General features: G+C 47.7%; 1 protein-coding gene across 1 annotated transcript in view; it reads left to right on the top strand.

The window, feature by feature from the left end:
* The window catches only part of ACACB (acetyl-CoA carboxylase beta), a 137,811-nt gene that overhangs the window by 105,394 nt on the left and 11,350 nt on the right, over positions 1-21,067 (top strand). Inside the window, 13 exon segments of the mRNA XM_052655120.1 lie at positions 619-834; positions 2,505-2,660; positions 3,536-3,739; positions 4,081-4,236; positions 8,001-8,123; positions 8,726-8,995; positions 10,546-10,643; positions 11,815-11,935; positions 14,208-14,318; positions 15,603-15,746; positions 16,397-16,517; positions 18,010-18,106; positions 19,899-19,995. Of these exon segments, the coding sequence (XP_052511080.1) occupies positions 619-834; positions 2,505-2,660; positions 3,536-3,739; positions 4,081-4,236; positions 8,001-8,123; positions 8,726-8,995; positions 10,546-10,643; positions 11,815-11,935; positions 14,208-14,318; positions 15,603-15,746; positions 16,397-16,517; positions 18,010-18,106; positions 19,899-19,995 (1,914 nt within the window).

Below are 21,067 nucleotides of genomic sequence, written 5' to 3'. Positions count from 1 at the left end.
TGTTCTTATCCGCGGATGCAGAACACATGGCTTCAGAAGTCAGACTGTGGCTGTGACCAACTGTGTACTCCATCGGTTCTCTGGCCTTTTGAGAAAAAGTTTGCTCATCCCTGTTCTAGAAAAGGCGATCTCGTTCCCAGCACAGACCCAGCCTCCAGCAAACAGTGTTTTAATCTATCCAGAGCCTCGCTTTACTACTTAAGACCCATCCTTCCTTTAGCCTCTTCAGTTAAAACTCTAGCACCATCAGTCGCTTCCTTCTGGGGACCAATCTCCTCAAGGAAACCAAGGCTTAGGGACTTCTTGAGAAGTACTCTGTGTCGTGGCTCACAGAAAACAGCCTGGTGGGCCTCAGGTGCTGGGGTTTCACTGGGCTCCCCCAGGGCTGAGAGACTTGCACCACACAAGACCTTCCTCTCTGCTGGACCTTCAGGAAATCTCAACTCTCCAGTCTCTCAAGTTCATGGTTAGAGGACACTATGACTGCCTCATTCCTGAGCACTAAACCCGCCAGGGGGCATGCAGGACAGGGTGCGGATCAGCGGGCATGCCACCTCAGTGTCCAGCTCCACGTGGGTCTGTGTGTCTGTCTGTTTTCTCTCCCTGGTCGGCCCGCAGTTTGCAGAAGATCGCATCTACCGTCACTTGGAGCCGGCCCTGGCCTTCCAGCTGGAGCTCAGCCGGTTGCGAAACTTCGACGTGACCGCCATGCCCTGCGCCAACCACAAGATGCACCTGTACCTGGGCGCCGCCAGAGTGAAGGAGGGTGCCGAGGTCACGGACCACAGGTTCTTCATCCGGGTCATCATCAGGCACTCGGACCTGATCACCAAGGTTGATGTCAGCGGGAGTTTGTGTCTCCTTGGGGGCCAGCCTTGCTGGGATTGAGTCCCACTCGGGGCAGGGCCTGGGCTGCATGTGGGGATCGCAGGGTGAACGGGGCACCCACAGCCCTGGCCTTGTAACCGACAGTCCAGTCTAGAGGGGACAGGAGGTAGATAGTAGCTTATTTTCATGGGGTAACGTGCAGATTCTTTCTTCCATCCCGGAGATGTGTCTGCATGAGAGAATCAGGAGGATAGAAAAGAAAGGTCCTGGTAGTTAAGGGGCTTTTTTTGTATTTGTTGATTGAGTGCACCATCATGTCCCATCGTTTCTCTCCTTTACAAAAGTAATTCATGACTATGCTGTGAAGATTGCAAGCAATACTGAAAATACTTCCAAAAATCAAGGAGGGGCTTTCCTGGTGGTCCAGTGGCTGACTCTGCTTCCAGTGCAGAGGGCACAGGTTCGATCCTTGGTCGCGGAACTAAGATCCCACATGCAGCGTGGCTTGGCCAAAAAAAAAAGAAATCAAAGGAAAGGACCCAGAATCCTGCCACTCAGGGGTCAGCCCTGTTGGTGACCCTTTGTGGGCCTCATTCCATACGTGTATTCGAATTGGGTTGTAGGTAGAAGGTTCCAGATGGGAGCTCAGGCTGGACATACCATGTAAAGACTCGGTTTTTACTGTAGACCTCCTTCTATGTTAATGAAGATGATCCCCTCCCTGCAGTTCCCTAGCATGGAGGTATCACATGTATGTAATGTTTTTAGGGAATCCTCTAGTGATGAGTGCTAAGCTAATCTCAGTGTTTTCCTGCCTCAGGTGTTCTAATAGCTTTTATGATTATCCAGGTAAGTGCAAGTCGCTCAGTCGTGTCCGATTCTTTGCGACCCCATGGACTGTAGAGTCCATGGAATTCTCCAGGCCAGAATACTGGAGGCAGCCATTCCCTTCTCCAGGGGGTCTTCCCAACCCAGGGATCGAACCCGGGTCTCCCGCGTTGCTGGCAGATTCTTTACCAGCTGAGCCACCAGGGAAGGCCAACAGACCAGGAGATGGTTGCCATTGAAAAGATGGTTTGTTTGTCACTCACAGATCCCAAGGGGAGGGGGCACTCTGTATCATGGGGACCACGTGGGGAAGTGCCAGGGCTGCTCAGGAGGCCGTGTGAGGGGGGATTCATGGACAGGGGCCTTTATTGTGGGTTTCGCAGGAAGGACCAGGTGAGGCAGGTGGGCAGGCTTGGCAGTGGCTGCCTTGAGTGATTTCAGCAGGCTCTGAACATAGGGGCTGTCTCTAGTTGTCTGATGCCTGGCCCTGGGTTGATTAGGGCCCGAGGACAGTAGCCTGGAGCGTGAGCCTGATGAGGAGTAGTGAGGTGTGGACCGTGGATTGGTTGGATTGGTTGGTTTGCCTAAAAAGCAGGCTCATGGGTGAGTTGTTTACAATATCTCAGAAGAGACTTTAAGACCCCTCTGGGGTCAGCACAGCAGAAAACACAGAAAATAAAAGAGGTGCCGAGTACACGAGTCGGCCTTGGACATCTCTTTGCCTCTGAAGGTGGGGCTCTGCTGTCTTACTGGGCGCACCTTTTGGAGGAGGGGCTATTCTCCCCTCTCCCTAACTCTCTGAGCCCTGCACCCCTGGCCTTAGCGGTTGCCCCCTCCCGCTTTTATAGGAAGCCTCTTTCGAGTACCTCCAGAACGAGGGTGAGCGGCTGCTCCTGGAGGCCATGGATGAGCTGGAGGTGGCATTCAATAACACCAGCGTGCGCACCGACTGCAACCACATCTTCCTCAACTTCGTGCCCACCGTCATCATGGACCCCTCCAAGGTCTCCCCTCGGTGGGCGGGGCTCTCACCAGGCTCTGGGGGTTCACCTTCCCTGGGACCCTCCTGCTTTGGGGTATTGTCTCCCGGTGTTCAAGACCCGAGTTGCAGGGTGCATACGTGCGTTTCTGAGCCTCGATTGCTGCAGGTGGAGCACAAAGCTTCCATCAATTAATTCTAGAGCCATATTCCAGCCACCCCCCTGAGGACTGTCCCTAAGGATGTTCCCCCTCCATGGGCATGCTTCACTTTTCAGGAAATGCGGATGCCCAGAATGTCCTCTGCAAAACAGAGCTCTGGCCTCTCCCTGGTTCCAGGCTCTGTCGTGGGCTGCCGGTGGGTGGGGGAGTGGGTAAGAACCTGAGGTCTGTGGCTCAACCATCCTCCACGGCTGGCTCCTCCACAGCTGGTTCCTCACAAGCAGGCAGAGTTTGTGGTGGTGATTCTGGGATGAAAGAAGTCCTTTCAGTCCATCAGCTTGGCATGTGGGGTGGGGTGCAGAGGCTCATGCTGACTCCCCCGCTCCACCAGTTCATGTCGTTCCCAGAAGAGAAAATGCATAGGCTTGGGATACGTGACGGAGAGGAAGACATAGGAGCTCTAGCTCTTACCAGCCTCAGTTTCCTCCTCTGTCAATGGGGGACAAAAATGCTAGCCTCTCTGGGTAACTGTGGGGACAGAGTGAGACACTGAGCTTAAATCAAAGATGCCTTTGCGTCTTATCAGCTAACAGTGATACATGCAACATATTACTGTGCTGTATACACGCAGTGCATTTTGCATTTGGTATATTTCACCATTCTGTCATCGTCAGAGCGAGAACGGTTACGAGTGTGCGCAGTTTAGGTTCTGAAATTGAACCGCTGTGGTTTGCGGCAGATCGAGGAGTCGGTGCGGTCCATGGTGATGCGCTACGGCAGCCGGCTGTGGAAGCTCCGCGTGCTTCAGGCTGAGGTCAAGATCAACATCCGTCAGACCACCACCGACAGCGCCATCCCCATCCGCCTCTTCATCACCAACGAGTCAGGCTACTACCTGGACATCAGCCTCTACAAGGAAGTGACGGACCCCAGATCTGGGAACGTAAGGCCGGGCTGGGTCACAGAAGTCGCGTCAGAGTGGAGGCCCGAGCCCCTGCTCCGTGTCCGTGGGTCTGTGTCTGCTTCAGGAAAGTTCATTTGTGTCAGATGTTAGAGTCTACACAGAAGTGACAACACGTGGCGTCTTTCTGACGTACTCCACTTGGTATGCTAGTCTCTAGGTCCCTCCATGTTGCGGCCAGTGGCGTTATTTTGCTCGTTTTGGTGGCTGAGTAGCATTCCCTGTTTGCATTTTCATTGAGGCAGGAAGAAAAAAATTGAGCAGGAGTGTGGTTCTCTGAGACTTGGCCTCCCTCACTCTCTTTTTCTCTCTTTCTGGTCCAGATCTTGTTTCACTCCTTTGGCAGCAAGCAAGGCCCCCAGCATGGGATGCTGATCAACACTCCCTACGTCACCAAGGATCTGCTTCAGGCCAAGCGGTTCCAGGCCCAGTCCCTGGGCACCACCTACGTGTATGACTTCCCAGAAATGTTCAGGCAGGCAAGTCCTGGGACTGAGACTCAGTACTGCCCGGGGTCCCCCTTTAGAGACTCCACCAGCATCCACAACCACCATTCTCAGTTACTTTTCTAAAGACCTCACTCTAAAAAACAGTCTGCGTGCACGAAAAGAAACTAATATTGGGAATGACTTCATAGTATGTTTTTCTAAAACAAGACTTATTTCATCCCAGTGGTAAAAAGAAAATAATATAGAAACTTTGGACAACAAAGGAGAGTGGAAGGAATTAAAAAAATGACTCCTAGTTCCGTGTACTAAAGACAAATTGCTTACCATTTCCTTCTGGTCTTGTTAATGGATATATTAAATACCTGCTATAAACCAGGCACCATTCTAAGGGTGGCTAGACCATGAGGAAGAGGATGGGGTCACTACCTTTGAGGAATTAAAAAAAATAATGTTTTATGTTTTTATGAATTTTGAAGTATACACTGGATACAGACGCTATACTGGGTATTTCCTTCAAGCATGTTTTCTATGCCTATATTTTTTATGCAGAAGTGCCTTTCAAGGAGACTGACCACACTGGCACTGGTGATGAGGATGCCTTTTACATCCTCTCCGTTGCCTTGTGAATGACGTTCATGAAACTGAGACTGTGGACAGGAAAGCATCAGTGCACTTCAGGCATGAGATGCGGGGTAGTAGGAAAAGCTGCTCTTTAGGGTCAGGAAGTCCTGGACTTGAATCCCAAATCTGTCCTTTTCTTCCTGTTTGTCCCCCAGGCAAGTTCCTTCACCTCTCGGGGCCTCTCTTTTCTCCTCTGTTCAATGAGAATAATAATTAGTACCTACCTCCCAAGGTTGTAGTAAGAAATACATATTAAGTATTCAGTAGAGGACACAACTGAGCGACTTCCCTTTCACTTTTCACTTTCATGCATTGGAGAAGGACATGGCAGCCCACTCCAGTGTTCTTGCCTGGAGAATCCCAGGGATGGCGGATCCTGGTGGGCTGCCGTCTATGGGGTCGCACAGAGTCAAACACTACTGAAGTGACTTAGCAGCAGCAGCAGCATCAGAGGCTGTTTTAATAAATGGAAACTTTTATGATTAAGAATGTTATTGTCTGTATCCTTCTGCCTTGGACATCATGGTCCACAAGAATAAGAAACAGACATATCAAAAATAAATCCATCCACTTTTCTTTTAGACAAAGAAAGAGTACTGTGGACTACCCATACATTTGAAAACAGATGAAAAGGAATATTTCCCAGAAACATACATCTTATCAAAACTAACTCAAGAAGAAATAGAAAACATAGATTATAAGCATTAGTGAAATTGAATTACTCCATCTGTTCTACCTTTAAAAAAAAAAACTGGAGTTCTTGATCAATGCATTAAAATAAGAAAAAGAAATAAAAGATACAAGAATAGAAAGAAGCAAAGTGGTGTTTTTTGTAGATGATAAAATGCCTATACAAGTAGTCCAAGAGGATTTGAAGAAGCAGCAAGATAACACAGTAAGATTACTAGGTACCAGTGCATGCCTGTTCACTCAGTCATGCCGGATTCTGCAACCCCATGAACTTTTGCCCACCAGGCTCCTCTGTCCATGAGATTTTCCAGGCACGAATACTGGAGTGAGTTGCCATTCCCTTCTCCAGCTAGGTCAGTGTACAAAAATTAATTGTGCTCTCATAGACAAGCAATAATTCTAAGATCTAATTGGAAAAATGCCATTTACAATATTAAGATCAACTCTAAAGTTTCCCTAGGAATAAATTTTTAAAAAATACAAGGCCTTTGTAGGGGAAATTTTGAAACTTTATGGAAATACTTTAAACCTAAATAAACAGAGATATATCATGCTTATGAATGATCAGAAGAGGCAATATTGTAAATATAATAGTTCCCCACATAATATATTCAGTATAATTCTGGAGTTTTGGGTGCAACTTAAAAGTTCATAGGAAAAGTAAAAGTTTGTGAATAGCAAAAGCAATTTTGAAAAAAATAATCTGGGGGACTTGTCTTAGCCGTCCTTTAAAATAAGTCACTATTTTCAAGCAGCTGTACTTACTGTAATGCATAATATTATTGTAATGGAGCTAAACAGATAGACCAATGGAACAGAATAGAGTCTAGAATCAGACCCACTTATAAACAAAGCCTTGACAGAATGCAGAGGTGGAATTGTGAAGGAAGGGAAATACATCTCACTAAAAGATACAAAGACATTTCTTATCTAATTTGGAAAATAAATTTTTATTTCTACCTCATGTAGTATACAAAACTAAATTTCAAGAGAATTAAAACCACTTGGAGTGAGTTAAAAGCATAAGCATAGGAAAACCCCACAAATTTGACTACATTAAAACTTAAAAGTTTTTTATGTAAAAAGACCCCAGCTTGGGGGACCCAAAGCTGGGGCTCTGGGACAACCCAGAGTGATGAGGTGGGGAGGGAGGTGGGAGGGGGGGTTCAGTATCGGGGAGACATGTACACCCATGGCGGATTCATGTCTATGTATGGCAAAAAACCACCACAATATTGTAATTAGCCTCTAATTAAATTAATTAATTTTTTAAAAAAAGACCCCAGCTTGGGAGAATATGTTTCAATGTCTGTTACCAGCAAGAGATTAGAACAATATTATGTAAGAGAAACTCTGATCAATATATTCTAAGGTGCTCACCTAGGTGACAATCAGTGAAGTATGGATCAACATTACAGCAAAAAAAAAATCAGTATAATTTCACACCCCGCAGATGGGAAAGCATGAAAATATTTGACAAAACCAGACGTGGACGAGTATATGGACCAAAGGAGCTCTCACACATTCTTACTGTAAAGCAATTTGATAATATCTAAGAAAACTGAAGATTCACATATGCTATGACCCAGCAATTCCACTCCTAGGTATCTACCAATGTAAAAAGACCATAGGAATGTTCTTTATAGCATTATCGGTAGTACTGTAGAAATGGGAATCTAAACGTTTCTACTCAAAATCATGAGTAAATAAATTGTGACATATTCATTCCATGAAAAACTGAACATGAGGGAAAAGGAATAAACCAGAGCTAAATTTATCAACATGGATAAATCTCTCAAATATACTGGAGAGTTGGAAAAATAAGTTGTAGAAGGACATACCTGGTGTGACACCATTTATTTAAAAGAGAAGTCATGCAAAATAATGCTACATGTTTTAATGTCTGCACATATGATGAGATAGAAGCATAAACACATACAGAGGACTTGACTGACGCTAAGTTCAGGATGGGCTTCCCTACTGGCTCAGCTGGTAAAGAATTTGCCTGCAAAGCAGGAGACCTGGGCTCGAACCCCTGGGTTGGGAAGATCTCCTGGAGAAGGAAATGGCAACCCACTCCAGTACTCTTGCCTGGAGAATTTCATGGACAGAGGAGCCAAGCAGGTTACATCCATAGGATCACAAAGAGTTGGATACAAATGTGTGACTTTCACTTTCTTTCAAGTTCAGGATAATGGTTACCTGAGGGGAGCAGGGGGAGGGACAGATGGGAATGGGATGGGAAGGGGCACACCAGGGGTTTCAGCTGCATTTCTATTATTTCTTATTAAAAAATTCTTAAAGCAACTTTGGAGAAATTATGATTTGACAAAACTGCAAGATAGATGCACAGGTATTTATTTTTTCTGCATGTTTTTGCTGAGTGCTTTAACTAGTTTGTGATTAAGAAAGAAAGGCAGCCCTAGAAAGTGTACTTCCTTACTGGCAACTTCAGATTTCTCTCTTTCCTCCCTTCTCTGTAGGCTCTTTTTAAAATGTGGCACTCCCCAGACAAATACCCCAAAGACATCCTGACGTACACCGAACTCGTGCTGGATCCGCAGGGCCAGCTGGTGGAGATGAACCGACTTCCTGGAGGAAATGAGGTAAAGAACTGAGTCGGTTTGCTCTACAGAAGAAATTAACACAACATTGTAGATCAACTGTACTTCAATAACATTTTTTTAAAAAGCAAACCCACAGAGCCCAGCTCCTGGCTGGAATCCTCCTTTAAAAAAATTTTCTCCCTAGGGGTTTCCCTGGCTGTTGAGTGGTTAAGACTTTCTTTCCAGTGTAGGAAGGGCTTCCCTGGAGATTCAGCTGCTAAAGAATCCGCCTGCAATGCAGGAGACCTGGGTTCGATCCCTGGGTTGGGAAGATCCCCTGGAGAAGGGAAAGGCCACCCACTCCAGTATTCTGGCCTGGAGAATTCCATGGACTGTATAGTCCATGGAGTTGCAAAGAGTTGGTCACGACTGAGCAACTTTCACTTTCCATTGAAGGGGGTGCATGTTCGATCCCTGGTCGGGGGACTAAGATCCCACATGTCTCATGGCTGAAAAAACAAAAGATAAAACAGAAGCAATATTGTAATAAATTCAATAAAGACTTTTAAAATGGTCCACATAAAAAAAAAAAAACAACTTAAAAATCTTTTTTCTCCCTGAAGAAGCAAACCTGTTTTCTCGTGCACTCATCTCCTTTCCAGGTGGGCATGGTGGCCTTCAAAATGAGGTTTAAGACCCTCGAGTACCCAGAAGGGCGTGACATTATCCTCATCAGCAATGACATCACCTTCCATATTGGATCCTTCAGCCCCGGAGAAGACCTTCTGTACCTGCGGGCGTCCGAGCTGGCCCGGGCCGAGGGCATCCCCAAAGTCTACCTCGCGGCCAACAGTGGGGCCCGTATCGGCCTGGCAGAGGAGATTAAGCACATGTTCCAGGTGGCTTGGGTGGACCCGGAAGACCCCCACAAGGTACGGCAGGAAGCTGGCGTGGCAGTGTGATTCCACCTAGCTTCTGCTGTGTTTTCCGAGGGAGTGACAGTACCTCTAAAGGAGTGGGGGGAAAAGTCTTGCTCTTAGCACGGATACACGTGGTGGTGGCGGTTTGGTCGCTAAGTCCAAACTTAGCGTGTCCGACTCTTAGGTGTCTGACTCTTGTGATCCCATAGACTGTAGCCTGCCAGGCTCCTCTGTCCATGGGATTCTCCAGGCAGGAATACTGGAGTGGGTTGCCATGCCCTCACCAGAGGATCTTCCCGACCCAGGGATCAAACCTGCCTTTCTTATGTCTCCTGCATTGGCAGGCGGGTTCTTTACCACTGATGCCACCTGGGAACCCTCATTCCTTCTTAGCCACTAGCAGATGACTCTGGTTCCTTATCTGTAAAATGGGAATAATCGTAGTAGTCACTTCAGAGAGCTCTGAAAGTGGTAGTCAGTCATGTCCGATTCTTTGTGACCCCATGGACTATAGCCCACCAGGCTTCTCTGTCCATGGGATTCTCCAGGCAGGAATACTGGAGTGGGTAGCCATTTCCTTCTCCAGAGGATTTTCCAACCCAGGGATTGAACCCACGTCTGCTGCATTGGCAGGCGGATTCTTTACCACTGAGCTACTTCAGAAGCCCTCAGGAGGATCCTTGGAGAACAATAATGAAAATAGTTATTTCTTATATAAACATGTAGTTAATATCAATACATACCGACCATCTTCTGAACACAGTACGTACCAAGCATGCAGAGGTGAGTGGTATATGATCCCTGGCCTCAGGAAGTTCTTAAAATTCATCCAGAAGACCTCAGGACATCATAAAAGGCAGAATGAATAAAGAAAAACACACATCTTTTGATGTGAAAAGGCAGGGGACAGAGGCATTCTTTGCAACCACAGCATAGGTTCTCAAGGAGGTGGTATTGTCCCCCCAAAAGGGACAAAAAGTATTATTTTCGTGTAAAAGCACACACACACACATACGTACATTTATTAATAACCAGTATATCTATAATAAAACTTGACGGGGGCAAAGGGGTTGGTAATCAGGGAAAAAGAAGTATCTAAAAGGCTCCTTTGGGGAGAGAGAATGAAAAGATTAGACGACACTGAATCAGTGACTTCCCTGGTGGTCCAGTGGTTAAAACTCCCCCTATCAATGCAGGAGCTGAGGGGTCAATCCCTGGTGGAGGAGCTAAGATCCCATGTGGCTGGGGACCAAAAAAACAAAACATAAAGCAGAAACAATATTGTAACAAATTCAATAAAGATTTAAAAACAAATAGTGAATCAGAGAGACCGGGGAAAAGTGAGGTTGTGTGGTAACTGGCAAACACAGAGCAGACATTCAGTTAATTGGTGTTATTAATGTGTTAACATCAGATGTCTGTTAACATCAGATGGGTGACTGTGTTATTAACACGGTATCCTCCCTGCATCCCTAAAACACAGTGCTGGCACTAAAAACAGTGGCTGTTGAATACACGGAGCTGGACTCATAGCCTCATTGAAGTATTTACATATTTTTAAGGGAATTAAATACCTGTACCTGACCCCCCAAGACTACACCAGAGTCAGCTCCCTGAACTCCGTCCATTGTAAACACGTGGAGGAAGATGGAGAATCCAGGTAAATAACTTAGCAGGCAGCTCCCACGTTCTGACTGTGGTTCATTTCAGCTGCTCGTGGGGAATCTGCCTCTGGGCTGGTGACAATTTCTCAAGCAGGTGGGGGTATTTGTACAGAGCGACCCCCAGCTTCCATTGTGTGACAGCTCAGACACCTGGGGCCCCCTTTAGGGTGACCCCATCCTTGCTGTCCCCACATGAGGTACATCTCTCACAAAAACAGCACATCACTCGGGGACAGTTAGGGTGGACTCCCGCATGTCCCCAGAGCTTGCGGGCTCACATTTTATTTTATGACCAAATGAGCCAAACTGACTCACTGGGTGAGCTGGGAAGACGTGGACAGGGTCTGCTCCATGAAAACGTCAGGGGCAATACTGGTATCTTTTCCAGGGAAGGTTGTAGGTTTTTAAAATCAGATTCTGAGTTAAATCAAAATTTCCCAGGCTGAGTTTCCTGGGATGTTAGTCATTGATTTGCGGGGAGGGAGGGAGTGAAGATTTTAAGTTTCGGAAACACTGGGTTAGATGAGATCCAACAAGCATCTTTACTGCAGACCTTCTCAGAGCATTTAATGCACTGAAATGCCTTGTGAATCTCTAATGGGTTAGGGCCTAACCCAGCCTTTTTGGCACCAGGGACTGATTTCACAGAAGACAATTTTTCACGGACGGGGGAGGCAGGGATGGTTTTAGGATGGTTCAGTTGCTGCTCTTGCTGTGCACTTTACTTCTATAATTATTACATCAGCTCCCGTCAGATCATCAGGGAGGTTGGGCTGTGCAGTGGACTCATGTGGCCATGATTGACTGGTCATGAACCAAGTGCCTTCTCCTGGCACACGCCCATCTCGCTACAGACCAAAGGCTGTTCGATTATCTCCGAAGGAGTGCAGGGCAGGGGTGATGCTTTGTTAGGACAGCCTCTGAAACAGCGGACTTTCTCTTTGGTTGGAGGGGTGATCATCATCGAGGCTGTACTTGCCCTTCTGGAAACTTTAGGGCCAATCGTGAGGGTCCTAGACCCCGGCATTCATCTCACCGGTGGCTGCTCTCTCACCCTCCAGCCCCTCGCCTTGCTCAGCCTTCCTTCCCCGGGTCCATGGGAAGCGCATCAGCCTTGGATTGTCCTGGGCTGGAGCTCAGTCTGTAACTCTCCTTTGGTTCCTGAAGGTATGTCATCACGGACATCATCGGGAAGGAGGAGGGCCTGGGCATAGAGAACCTGAGGGGCTCAGGCATGATTGCTGGGGAGACCTCCCAGGATTACGACGAGATCGTCACCATCAGCATGGTGAGTCCCCGCCCGTTTTCTTTTCCAACTCAACTTTTTATTATGGAAACTTTAATCAGGAAAAGCCTGTCATACAAAGTGAAGGAAGTCAGAAAGAGAAAAGCAAATGTCATATATTAACACGTATGTATGGAATTTAGAAAACTGGTGCTGATGAACCAATTTGCAGGGCGGAAATAAGAGACACAGACACAGAGGGCAGACTTGTGGACACAGCAGGGGAAGGGGAGGGTGGGACGAATTGAGTGGCACTGAAACATACATCATACATTACTGTATGTAACAGAGCCAGTGGGAAGCTGCTGCATGACAGGGAGCTCAGCTCAACGCTCTGTGACAATCCAGAGGGGTGGGCTGGGGTAGAGGGTGGGAGGGAGGTTCAGAGGGGTGGGGACATATGCTTTCTGATGGCTGATTCACGTTGCTGTACGGAAACAACCAACACAACATTGTAAAGTGATTATCCTCCAATTAAAAATAAATGAAAAAAAAAATAGTCATGAAAGTAAAGAGAATTGATAACGAGCCCCGTGTTCTCATCACCGGCTCCAACAGTTGTCAGCGTGTAACCATTCCTGCATCCTCAGCCCATCTGCCCACTGTTCTGGAATATTTTAAAGCAGCCTCCACTTATATCTTTCCATCTGTAAGTACCGTAGTGTGGTTCTTTGCTAGATAAATGCTCCCCCATTCATTTTTTTTTTTTAAATAACATAACCACGATACTATTACACCCAACAATAACAGCAGCAATTCTTTGATATCGTCAGAACTCAACTTGGGTTCAGTTTTCATAGTTATCTCAAAATGTCTTATTATAGTTGGTTGGCTTGAATCAGGATTCAATCTCTTCTTTAAAAGATATTGAGTATTTAGAAGAACTTTTGGGCCTTCCCTGGTAGCCCAGTGGCTAAGACTCCACATTTTCTCTGCAAGGGGGCATGGGTTCAGTCCCTGGTTAGGGAACTACAATCTTGCATGCCCAGCAGTGTGGGAAAAAAAAAAAAAGAACTTTTATCTAATTTTAACTGGTACTAAATGACTGTCTTCTCATTCCCTAGTGTGGCCTTTACAGAAATATCTTCTGTTTCTGCTGGAGTCATAGTAATCGTTCTCTTTAGTGGTAAACTGTCACTCAAGTCCTGATCTTCACCCTTGGTGTTGGCCCTTCAGTTTCCAAGGTGGGAAATGCTGGCCTTGAGTGTCTTCCTTGGCATTATCATCTAGGTGTCATTATGTATGTTTCGTACCTATTTCAGAATAAAAAGACATATATATATTTACGTATTCCAAAATATGTCATTTTGTTTTGAAGGATATAAAAAGGAATGTTTTTATATATTCCAAAATGGATATACATATACATGTGTGTATATATATATCTTTAATTTATATATATATATACAGACAGGCACACCTCAGAGATGTCGCAGGTTTGGTTCCAGACCTCTATGGTAAAGCAAATGAATATAGCATTGAAGTGGAGATTGTGATAAAGTCACAGGGATTTTTTAGCTTCTCAATCCATGTAACAGTTATGTTTATACTATACTATAGTCTAAGTCTGCTATAGCCTGATGTCTTTTAAAAATGTATACACTTTAATTTTAAAACCCTTTATGGCTAAAAAATGCTAACCCTCATCTGACACACAGGATTGCCACAAACTTTGTTAAAAAAAATAAATAAGCCTCAGCATCCACGACGTACAATAAAATGAGGTCTGCCTGTATGAATCTTTCTATTTTGAAACAGTTTAGACTGCATCGGAAGTTACGGGTTAGTTTAGGCAGGTCCTGGGTGCCCCTCGTCCAGCTCCCGTGTGATAGTGTCTTGTGTAACCGACGTATGTGATCAAAACAAGGACACTGACACTGGCATGCTATTATTAACTCGACACAGACCTCGATCATCTTTTCCCAGTTTCACCCGCCCTCCTAGGCTTCCTTTGGTTGTGTGAATGCGTGCAGTGTCTCGGGAGCAACCACACTCAGAAGGGCCACAGAGATGCCTCTTGAAGCAAGAGCCAGAACATTCCACATCTGCTGTGTGTCTTTACAACACTCTTCCTCGCTAGCCCCATTCCTTCTGGACAGGAGGTCGTGGTCAGGCAGCCTGAAGGACAGGCTTGTGCCCACGCTGTCCGGCCACCAATCAGGATGCCCGTGGCCAAGCTGAGCTTCCACTCATGCCCAGTGGCTCCTGGACCGTCCCTGCTGTGGGGGGCAGGGCACTGGCCCTGAGGAATGCCGGAGGGGTCCTGTCTCCACAGGTGACCTGCCGGGCCCTCGGGATCGGGGCCTACCTGGTGAGGCTGGGCCAGCGAGTGATCCAGGTTGAGAATTCCCACATCATCCTCACGGGGGCGACGGCTCTCAACAAGGTGACCACCTTGAAGGGATGGCCGGGGAGTGGACATGTAGGGGCGGGGGCAGGGTCATTCTGACATTCCCAGTGTCCCCAGTGGGAAATTTTTCTCAGCATGGAAGCAGTTCCAGGAATTCCCTGGTGGTCCAGCGGTTAGGACTCCACACTCTCACTGCTAAGGGCCTGGGTTCAATCCCTGGTTGGGGAACTAAGACCCCACAAGCTACATGATACAGCAAGAAAAGGGAAAAGAGAAACCAGTTCCATCCCTGCTAATACAAGAGCTGTTCTTTCATTTTGCAGTTATATGGGCCTCTAATGAGCTAACACATATTATAGATAGATACATACATACATGTAGATGTGTATAGATAGATACATACATATAGATACCTGGTGGCTCAGCATTAAGAGTTTGCCTACAAAGCAGGGGATGCAGGTTCGATCCTTGGGTCAGGGAAATCCACTGGAGAAGGAAATTGCCTTTTCCCACTCCAGTGCAACCTGCTCCAGTATTCTTGCCTGGAGAATCCCACGGACTGAGGAAGCTGGCGGGCTGCAGTCCATGGGGTCAAAAAAGAGTCTGACGCAACTGAGCGACCTAACAGCAACAATGTGTGTGTTAGGCTCTTCTGGTGGAACTAATTCTCTGTGTTACTGTAATTTAAATTTTAAAATATTATTGAAATTTTAAAAATTATTAAAATAGCATTACACATTGCAGAAAATTGGGAAAAGACAAAAAAAAAAAAAGGTAATTTTGTCCCCACTGTAGTTTTTGTGTAGCTTTCCTCTCATCTCATGTCTTTGCATAGTTAGACTCCTAGGGAACAGTTTCGTGTGACTCTTTTCACTGTCTTGAAATGCCTTCCACAATGCTGTAAAGCCTCCCTAACATCAGGTCTGCTGAAAATCCCACAGTGGGTCTCAAAGTCTGGCCCCTGAACCAGCAGCATCAGCATCACCTGGGATCATGATAAAAATACAAAGTTTTCTGGCCCCACCGCAGACCTGCTCCATCAGCAACGCTGGGTTGGGTTTTGCCTGGAGATGACCAGTCACCAGCTGGATCTCTGGTTCTCAAACTGGGCTGCATAATGGCATTATCTGGAAGTTGGAAAAAAACAACAACAGATCCCCAAGATTCTGATGTGATCAGCCTGGCTGCCTGCAGCCTGGACATCAGGACTTTTGAAAGCTCCCAGGTGATTCTGACATGCAGCAGGGTTGAGGACCATCTGCACAGATGGAAGGCCCCCAGGTCGGGCAGGACCTTGCTAACCGTGTCATGTCGAAGCAGGTCCTGGGCAGAGACGTTTACACGTCCAACAACCAGCTGGGAGGTGTGCAGATCATGCATTACAATGGCGTCTCACATGTCACCGTGCCGGACGACTTCGAGGGTGTTTGTACCATCCTGGAGTGGCTGTCCTATATGCCAAAGGTGCAGTATCCTTCCCCTCCTCCCCCTTGAAGCTTGGAGCCTGGAAGACTCTGTTATCTGGTTCATTTGCCAAACGGTGTGGAAGGGTAGGGAGTAGGTAACAATGAAATTGTGCCTAGGGTTCATTTTTCTTTTCTCTCCTTCCCTCTCTGATGCCCAGCCCTGTAGTCACTGTTCTTTGCTTTTTTTTTTTTTTTTATGACTTTGTACGGAGGCTGTGTGTCGATCCTTTAGAAAGAGGTGACATTGCCTGTCATCAAAAGAGGTAACATGGACAACAGAGAACCCTCAGGCTTTGCAGTCAGGCTGGATTTGATTCCTGGCTTCCTTCTCGTAGCAATGAGACCTCAGGACCATCTCTTAATCTTTCTAAGCCTCAGTTTCCTCATCTGTAAAGTGGGAGTAACAGTGGCATCCATCCCAGGGTGTTGTCGCTGATGGCTCAGTGACATGATGTGTGGAGCTCAGCACTTGGCAGGCCCTCAGCCAAATGCTACTCCTAATTGTGATGATGACCTACTTTGGGTTGGGCTTCTGCCATGTAGCCAGGCATTACCATAGTCGGAAGGGGAGAGGAGGGCAAAGAGTGAACTGCAGACATTATCGATGAGCCTAAAGGACTGAGTGGGAGACCTGACTTTCTTTCCTAGGATAATCGCAGCCCAGTCCCAGTCATCACACCCAAGGACCCAATTGACAGAGAAATTGAATTCCAACCATCTCGCGGGCCCTACGACCCCCGGTGGCTGCTTGCAGGAAGACCTCACCCAAGTAGGTCCCTCCAGGGTTTTGTCTGAGCCCTGGGTCTTGGGGTTTCTTTTCTGCCACCAAGATAAAAGAACGAGTCAGTAGAAGATTTTCGCCACGGGATACACCTGAGGTCGGATGCAAAAAGGGGTGGAGGGATAGAGATTTTTCTCTGTTTTTCCCAAGCTGATGACTGAGAAGGGGTGGGAACAGCCTCCGGTTTCTGGAGCTGATGGATGGAGGTGAGAAGCAGCAGAGGTCATGACCTCCTTCCCCGAAATTGCCCCAGGTGTGGTCACATAGGTGGAAACTCTGGGGCTGAAACCTCAGGGTTTCAGAGAGAAGAGCGCTTCTCTCTCTGTCCCTCTCTTTCTATTTGGCTTAAACCTTCATAAGGTGGCTCTCCATGAGTTAACCCAGGACGAGCAACGTTGCCTCTTCCGCAGCTGCGTTTGTAGACATACGTGCGGGTGTGCACACATATATCCAAACACACCCGTGTGCACGCACGTGCTTGCACATGCACACGTCCCCCCTCCCCCAAAGGGACAGGTTGGCCTCCTGGAGGCACCTGATTACATCCTGAGCCACCAGGACAGAACTGGAAAGCTGAGCTGCCCCCGTTGCCACAGTGCCGAGTCTAGAATTTCACGTGCTGCCCCGTTAAGAACTCGGCCTCTCCTTCCAGCTGCGTGGGGCAAGGGAGGTGCCGCCAGGAGCATGTCAGGCTCCACCAGCGAAAGATGCCCCGTGGCCTGTTCCCCCCTCTGCCATTTCTCCTAGGCTTTCTCACCTGCGAGCACTGGCTTTAGCTTGATTTTTAAAAACCTCTGATGTGTTACCACCCATTTGCTCCAGCTAGGAGGGCCAGCCCCCAGGCAGACCCTGAGGCTGGGGTGCTTTGTTCCCAGGGGCCCAGCCCCCCTGTTTCTGCAAAGTGAGATCCCTCCTGCTACCTGCCTCCTCGTGTCCAAACCACAGTCAGGTGCAGCGCGGTGTGGCTCCCAGGCGCTGCGTCCTCCCCAGGATGGCCGCAATTGACATCCGCTTGTTCACTGTCCCTTTCTCTGCCTCTCTGTCTCCCAATGGAACACATTCTTCCCAGCGTAACGGTTCTGAGGCTGCAGCCCCCAGGTCCAGGATGAGTGTTTTTCTGAGTAGATGGCCCCTTCTGAAATCGTGCCTTCCGAAGGCAGCCATCTGCTCTCTTTGCCTCCTGAGAAGAAAAGGCAGAGACCGTAACCAGGGTCTCCTCGTGTTTGACGTGGAAGGAAGTTGATGTGGTTGGGTGTTCTGTATGGACTGACTTCCTGATTTGGTATATTGTTTGGCAGCCCTGGTTTTGTGTGTTGGGGGCTGGGCAGGGGAAGTGTTGTTGTTTTCCAGGAATAAAGGTATCTGGGCTGTCAACGTCAGGCTGTCCTAGAGAGACGGCAGAGGAGTCTGCCCTCCAGGTGGACATCGGGGGCCCTCAGCAACCAGCCCCCAGCCTGAGCTTCCACACTTCTGCCCACAGCTCTGAAGGGATCCTGGCAGAGTGGATTCTTTGACCAGGGCAGTTTCAAGGAGATCATGGTGCCCTGGGCCCAGACTGTGGTGACGGGACGAGCAAGGTAACCCTGAGGGCGGGCCCAGGCGGTCTCAGCAATGCTTTCTCCTTGGCCTTGGATTTTCCGAAAGAAAAACCAATGCAAGGGGTTGGGGGGGCAGTGTTTCTGGCTGTTGAAATTTTTCATAGAGTCTGGATTTGTCCGTAACTTTAGAAGACTTCTCCACCAACTTCTTCCCGGGGGCCAGGATCCTTGCCCCTTGTGTCTGCCCCTGAGCCAGAATATTAAGGTGGCCCTGGTATTTTCTGGGAAACCACACAGTCAGAAGTATGAACTCCATTTAGGAGGGCCATGGGCAGGAACCGCTATTGTATACCAGAGCTGGCAGAAGGCTTAAATGCTTGGATTCTTTCAAAGCTGAGCTCACTCCTTCTCTTCAGGAAGAGTCCAACTACCCCAGAGTTCTTCCTTTTATGGAGCCCAAAGCAACAGCCTCATAATTTACCACTCAGATTCCTGGCACAAGACAGTTGCTACGAGTTCAGGTTCTGGAGTCAGACCTCTGCTGTAACTCCCCATTTCTGGGCCTTTACATCCTCATCTGTACAATGAGGCTAATAACTCTACCCCTTCTCACTTCTGAAGGATTGTTGTGATTAATAGAAGTGGTGATGTGTTAGGCATTTAAAATATCACAAATGGGAAATTCCTCTGTGGTTCAGCAGTTAAGACTCCTTGCTTCTACTGCTGGGGGTGCTGGTTTGACACCTGGTTGGGTAACTAAGATCCCAAGTGCCACATGGTATTTAATATTTTTAAAATAAATAAAAAGCATTTAAAAATCATAAACGCTCCATAATGTTATTAATAGCAGCTGCCCTTATTGTTGTTATTTATTTCTCTGTAATAACCGTTAAAATACTAAGTCTATTACTGGGATTGCTTCTCCATAAGTGTTTTACTTTTTTCAAATGTTCTTTTTCGGGGGGGCTGCACTGTCTTCATCCAGTATGTGGGCATAGTTGCCCTGCAACATGTGGGATCTTAGTTCCCCACCCAGGGATCAAACCCATGGCACCAGCATTGGAAGGTGATTCTTAACCACTGGACCATCAGGGAAATCCCCTGGAATGTGTTCTTTAAACCTGAGATGAAATCTACTCCCCCTTCCACATGGAAGCGCTTGATTGGAAGACTGCTCTCCCCAAACCTTCCCCATAAACTGTTGGGAGCGTAACCGAGAGGAATCAAGTGACGCAGCTGGCCAGGGGCAGCCGGCGGCGGTTGCTGATGGAGACTGATGCCATGGACCGCCCATAACCGAAGCTGCTCAGGCTTAGCATACCTCCATCCTGTCCCGATGTGGCATGGGGTCCGGACCCGCGCTGTCCACCGTGGTGGCTGCTGGCCACGTGTGACAGCTCAAATTCAGGTGAACCACACAGTGAAAGAGCATGTCACATATTCAGTTCCTCAGCCGTCCCTGCCACGTTTCAGATGCTCCGTGTTCATGTGCAGCTCACGGCTGCCACACTAGTCAGGCCACTAGAGAGCATGGCCATCATCACGGAAAGTTCTAGGGGACGATGCTGCTCCCATCCCTGTCTTGGCCCAAGCCTCCCCACAACGCCGGCAGCTGTTGCCCCAACACGGGCACCCAGAAGGCCTTTCCAGCCTGCTTGTTTGTGAGGCTTTTCACCGCTTCAGGGCCAAGTTGAAAACAGCACACTGTCCACCCTCATCCCGGCCCGTGTGCCTGTAGAATATCAGCCCGGGCTGGCCGGACCCACCTGGCCCCCCAAATCGGCCTGGGGTGCTGCCCCGTGCCCCTGCTCACTTGTGGTCCACCTTGCAGGCTGGGGGGCATCCCCGTCGGAGTGATCGCTGCAGAGACGCGGACGGTGGAGGTGGTCGTGCCCGCTGACCCTGCCAACCTGGATTCTGAGGCCAAGGTTAGGGGCCAGGGAACTGGGCTGGCTCTTTTCACGTTTTGTCTTTTTACTGAAGTGTAGTTGAGTTACAAATTATATTCATTTCAGGTGTACAGCATAGTGATTCAGCATTTCTACAGATTGTGCGCCATTAAAAGTTATTGCAAGATAATGGCTGTGTTTCTCTGTGCTATACAGTACATCCTTGTTGCTTTGGTATTTTATACATTGCAGTTTGTTATCTCTTAATCCCATCCCCCTAATTTGTCCCTCCCATCTTCTTGCTCACCTTTGGTAACTACCTAGTTTATTTTTTGTCTGTTTTATTTTTGTGAGTCTGTTTCTGCTTTGCATATATGTTTATTTGTATTATTTTTTAGGTTTTCCATAGCAGTGATAACATACAGTGCCTGTCTTTCTCTGACTAATTTCACTATGTATAATGTTCTGTAGATCTGTCCACATTGCTGCATATGTCAGAATTGCATTCTTTCCGTGGTTGAGCAGGATTCCATTGTATATATTTATGCCACATCGTCTTTCTCCATTCATCTGTCGTTGGGCACTTGGATTGCTTCCGTATCTTGGCTACTGTAAACACTGAGGTGCATGTATCTTTTCAAATTAGTGCTGGGTTGTATATACACATACATACCCAGGAAGAAAGCTGCTGAGTCATATAGCAGTTCTATTTTTAGTTTTCTGAGGAACCTCCATACTATTTTCCACAGTAAGAGCACCGGTTGACATGCCCAGCAGGAGTGTCCCAGGGTCCCCTTTTCTCTACATCCTCACCAGCATTTGTTTCTGCAGACTCTCTGCTGATGGCCATTCCGACGACTATGACTGTGGTCTTGCTGGGTCTGCTGTGTGGCCGGTTGAGCTGACTGGAGCGGGTCCTGAGTGGTCACACGTCTGTCCTTCCAGCTCAGAGACTCAGAGGCATCCTTGGCTCTGGAGTTGGGTGGGGTGGGGGCCCCAGCACTGAGTCTGCAAGGATGCATGGTGCTCCATGCTGTCTTCTTCAGAGGATGACGGGCCCCTAGGAATCCCTCCCTCCTCCTGCCCCTGTCACTGTTGCTGTTTCTAGGGT

The sequence above is a fragment of the Budorcas taxicolor genome, chromosome 17, assembly GCF_023091745.1.
Source record: "Budorcas taxicolor isolate Tak-1 chromosome 17, Takin1.1, whole genome shotgun sequence".
Lineage (NCBI taxonomy): Eukaryota > Metazoa > Chordata > Mammalia > Artiodactyla > Bovidae > Budorcas > Budorcas taxicolor.
This window is presented reverse-complemented; position numbering and strand designations above follow the sequence as displayed.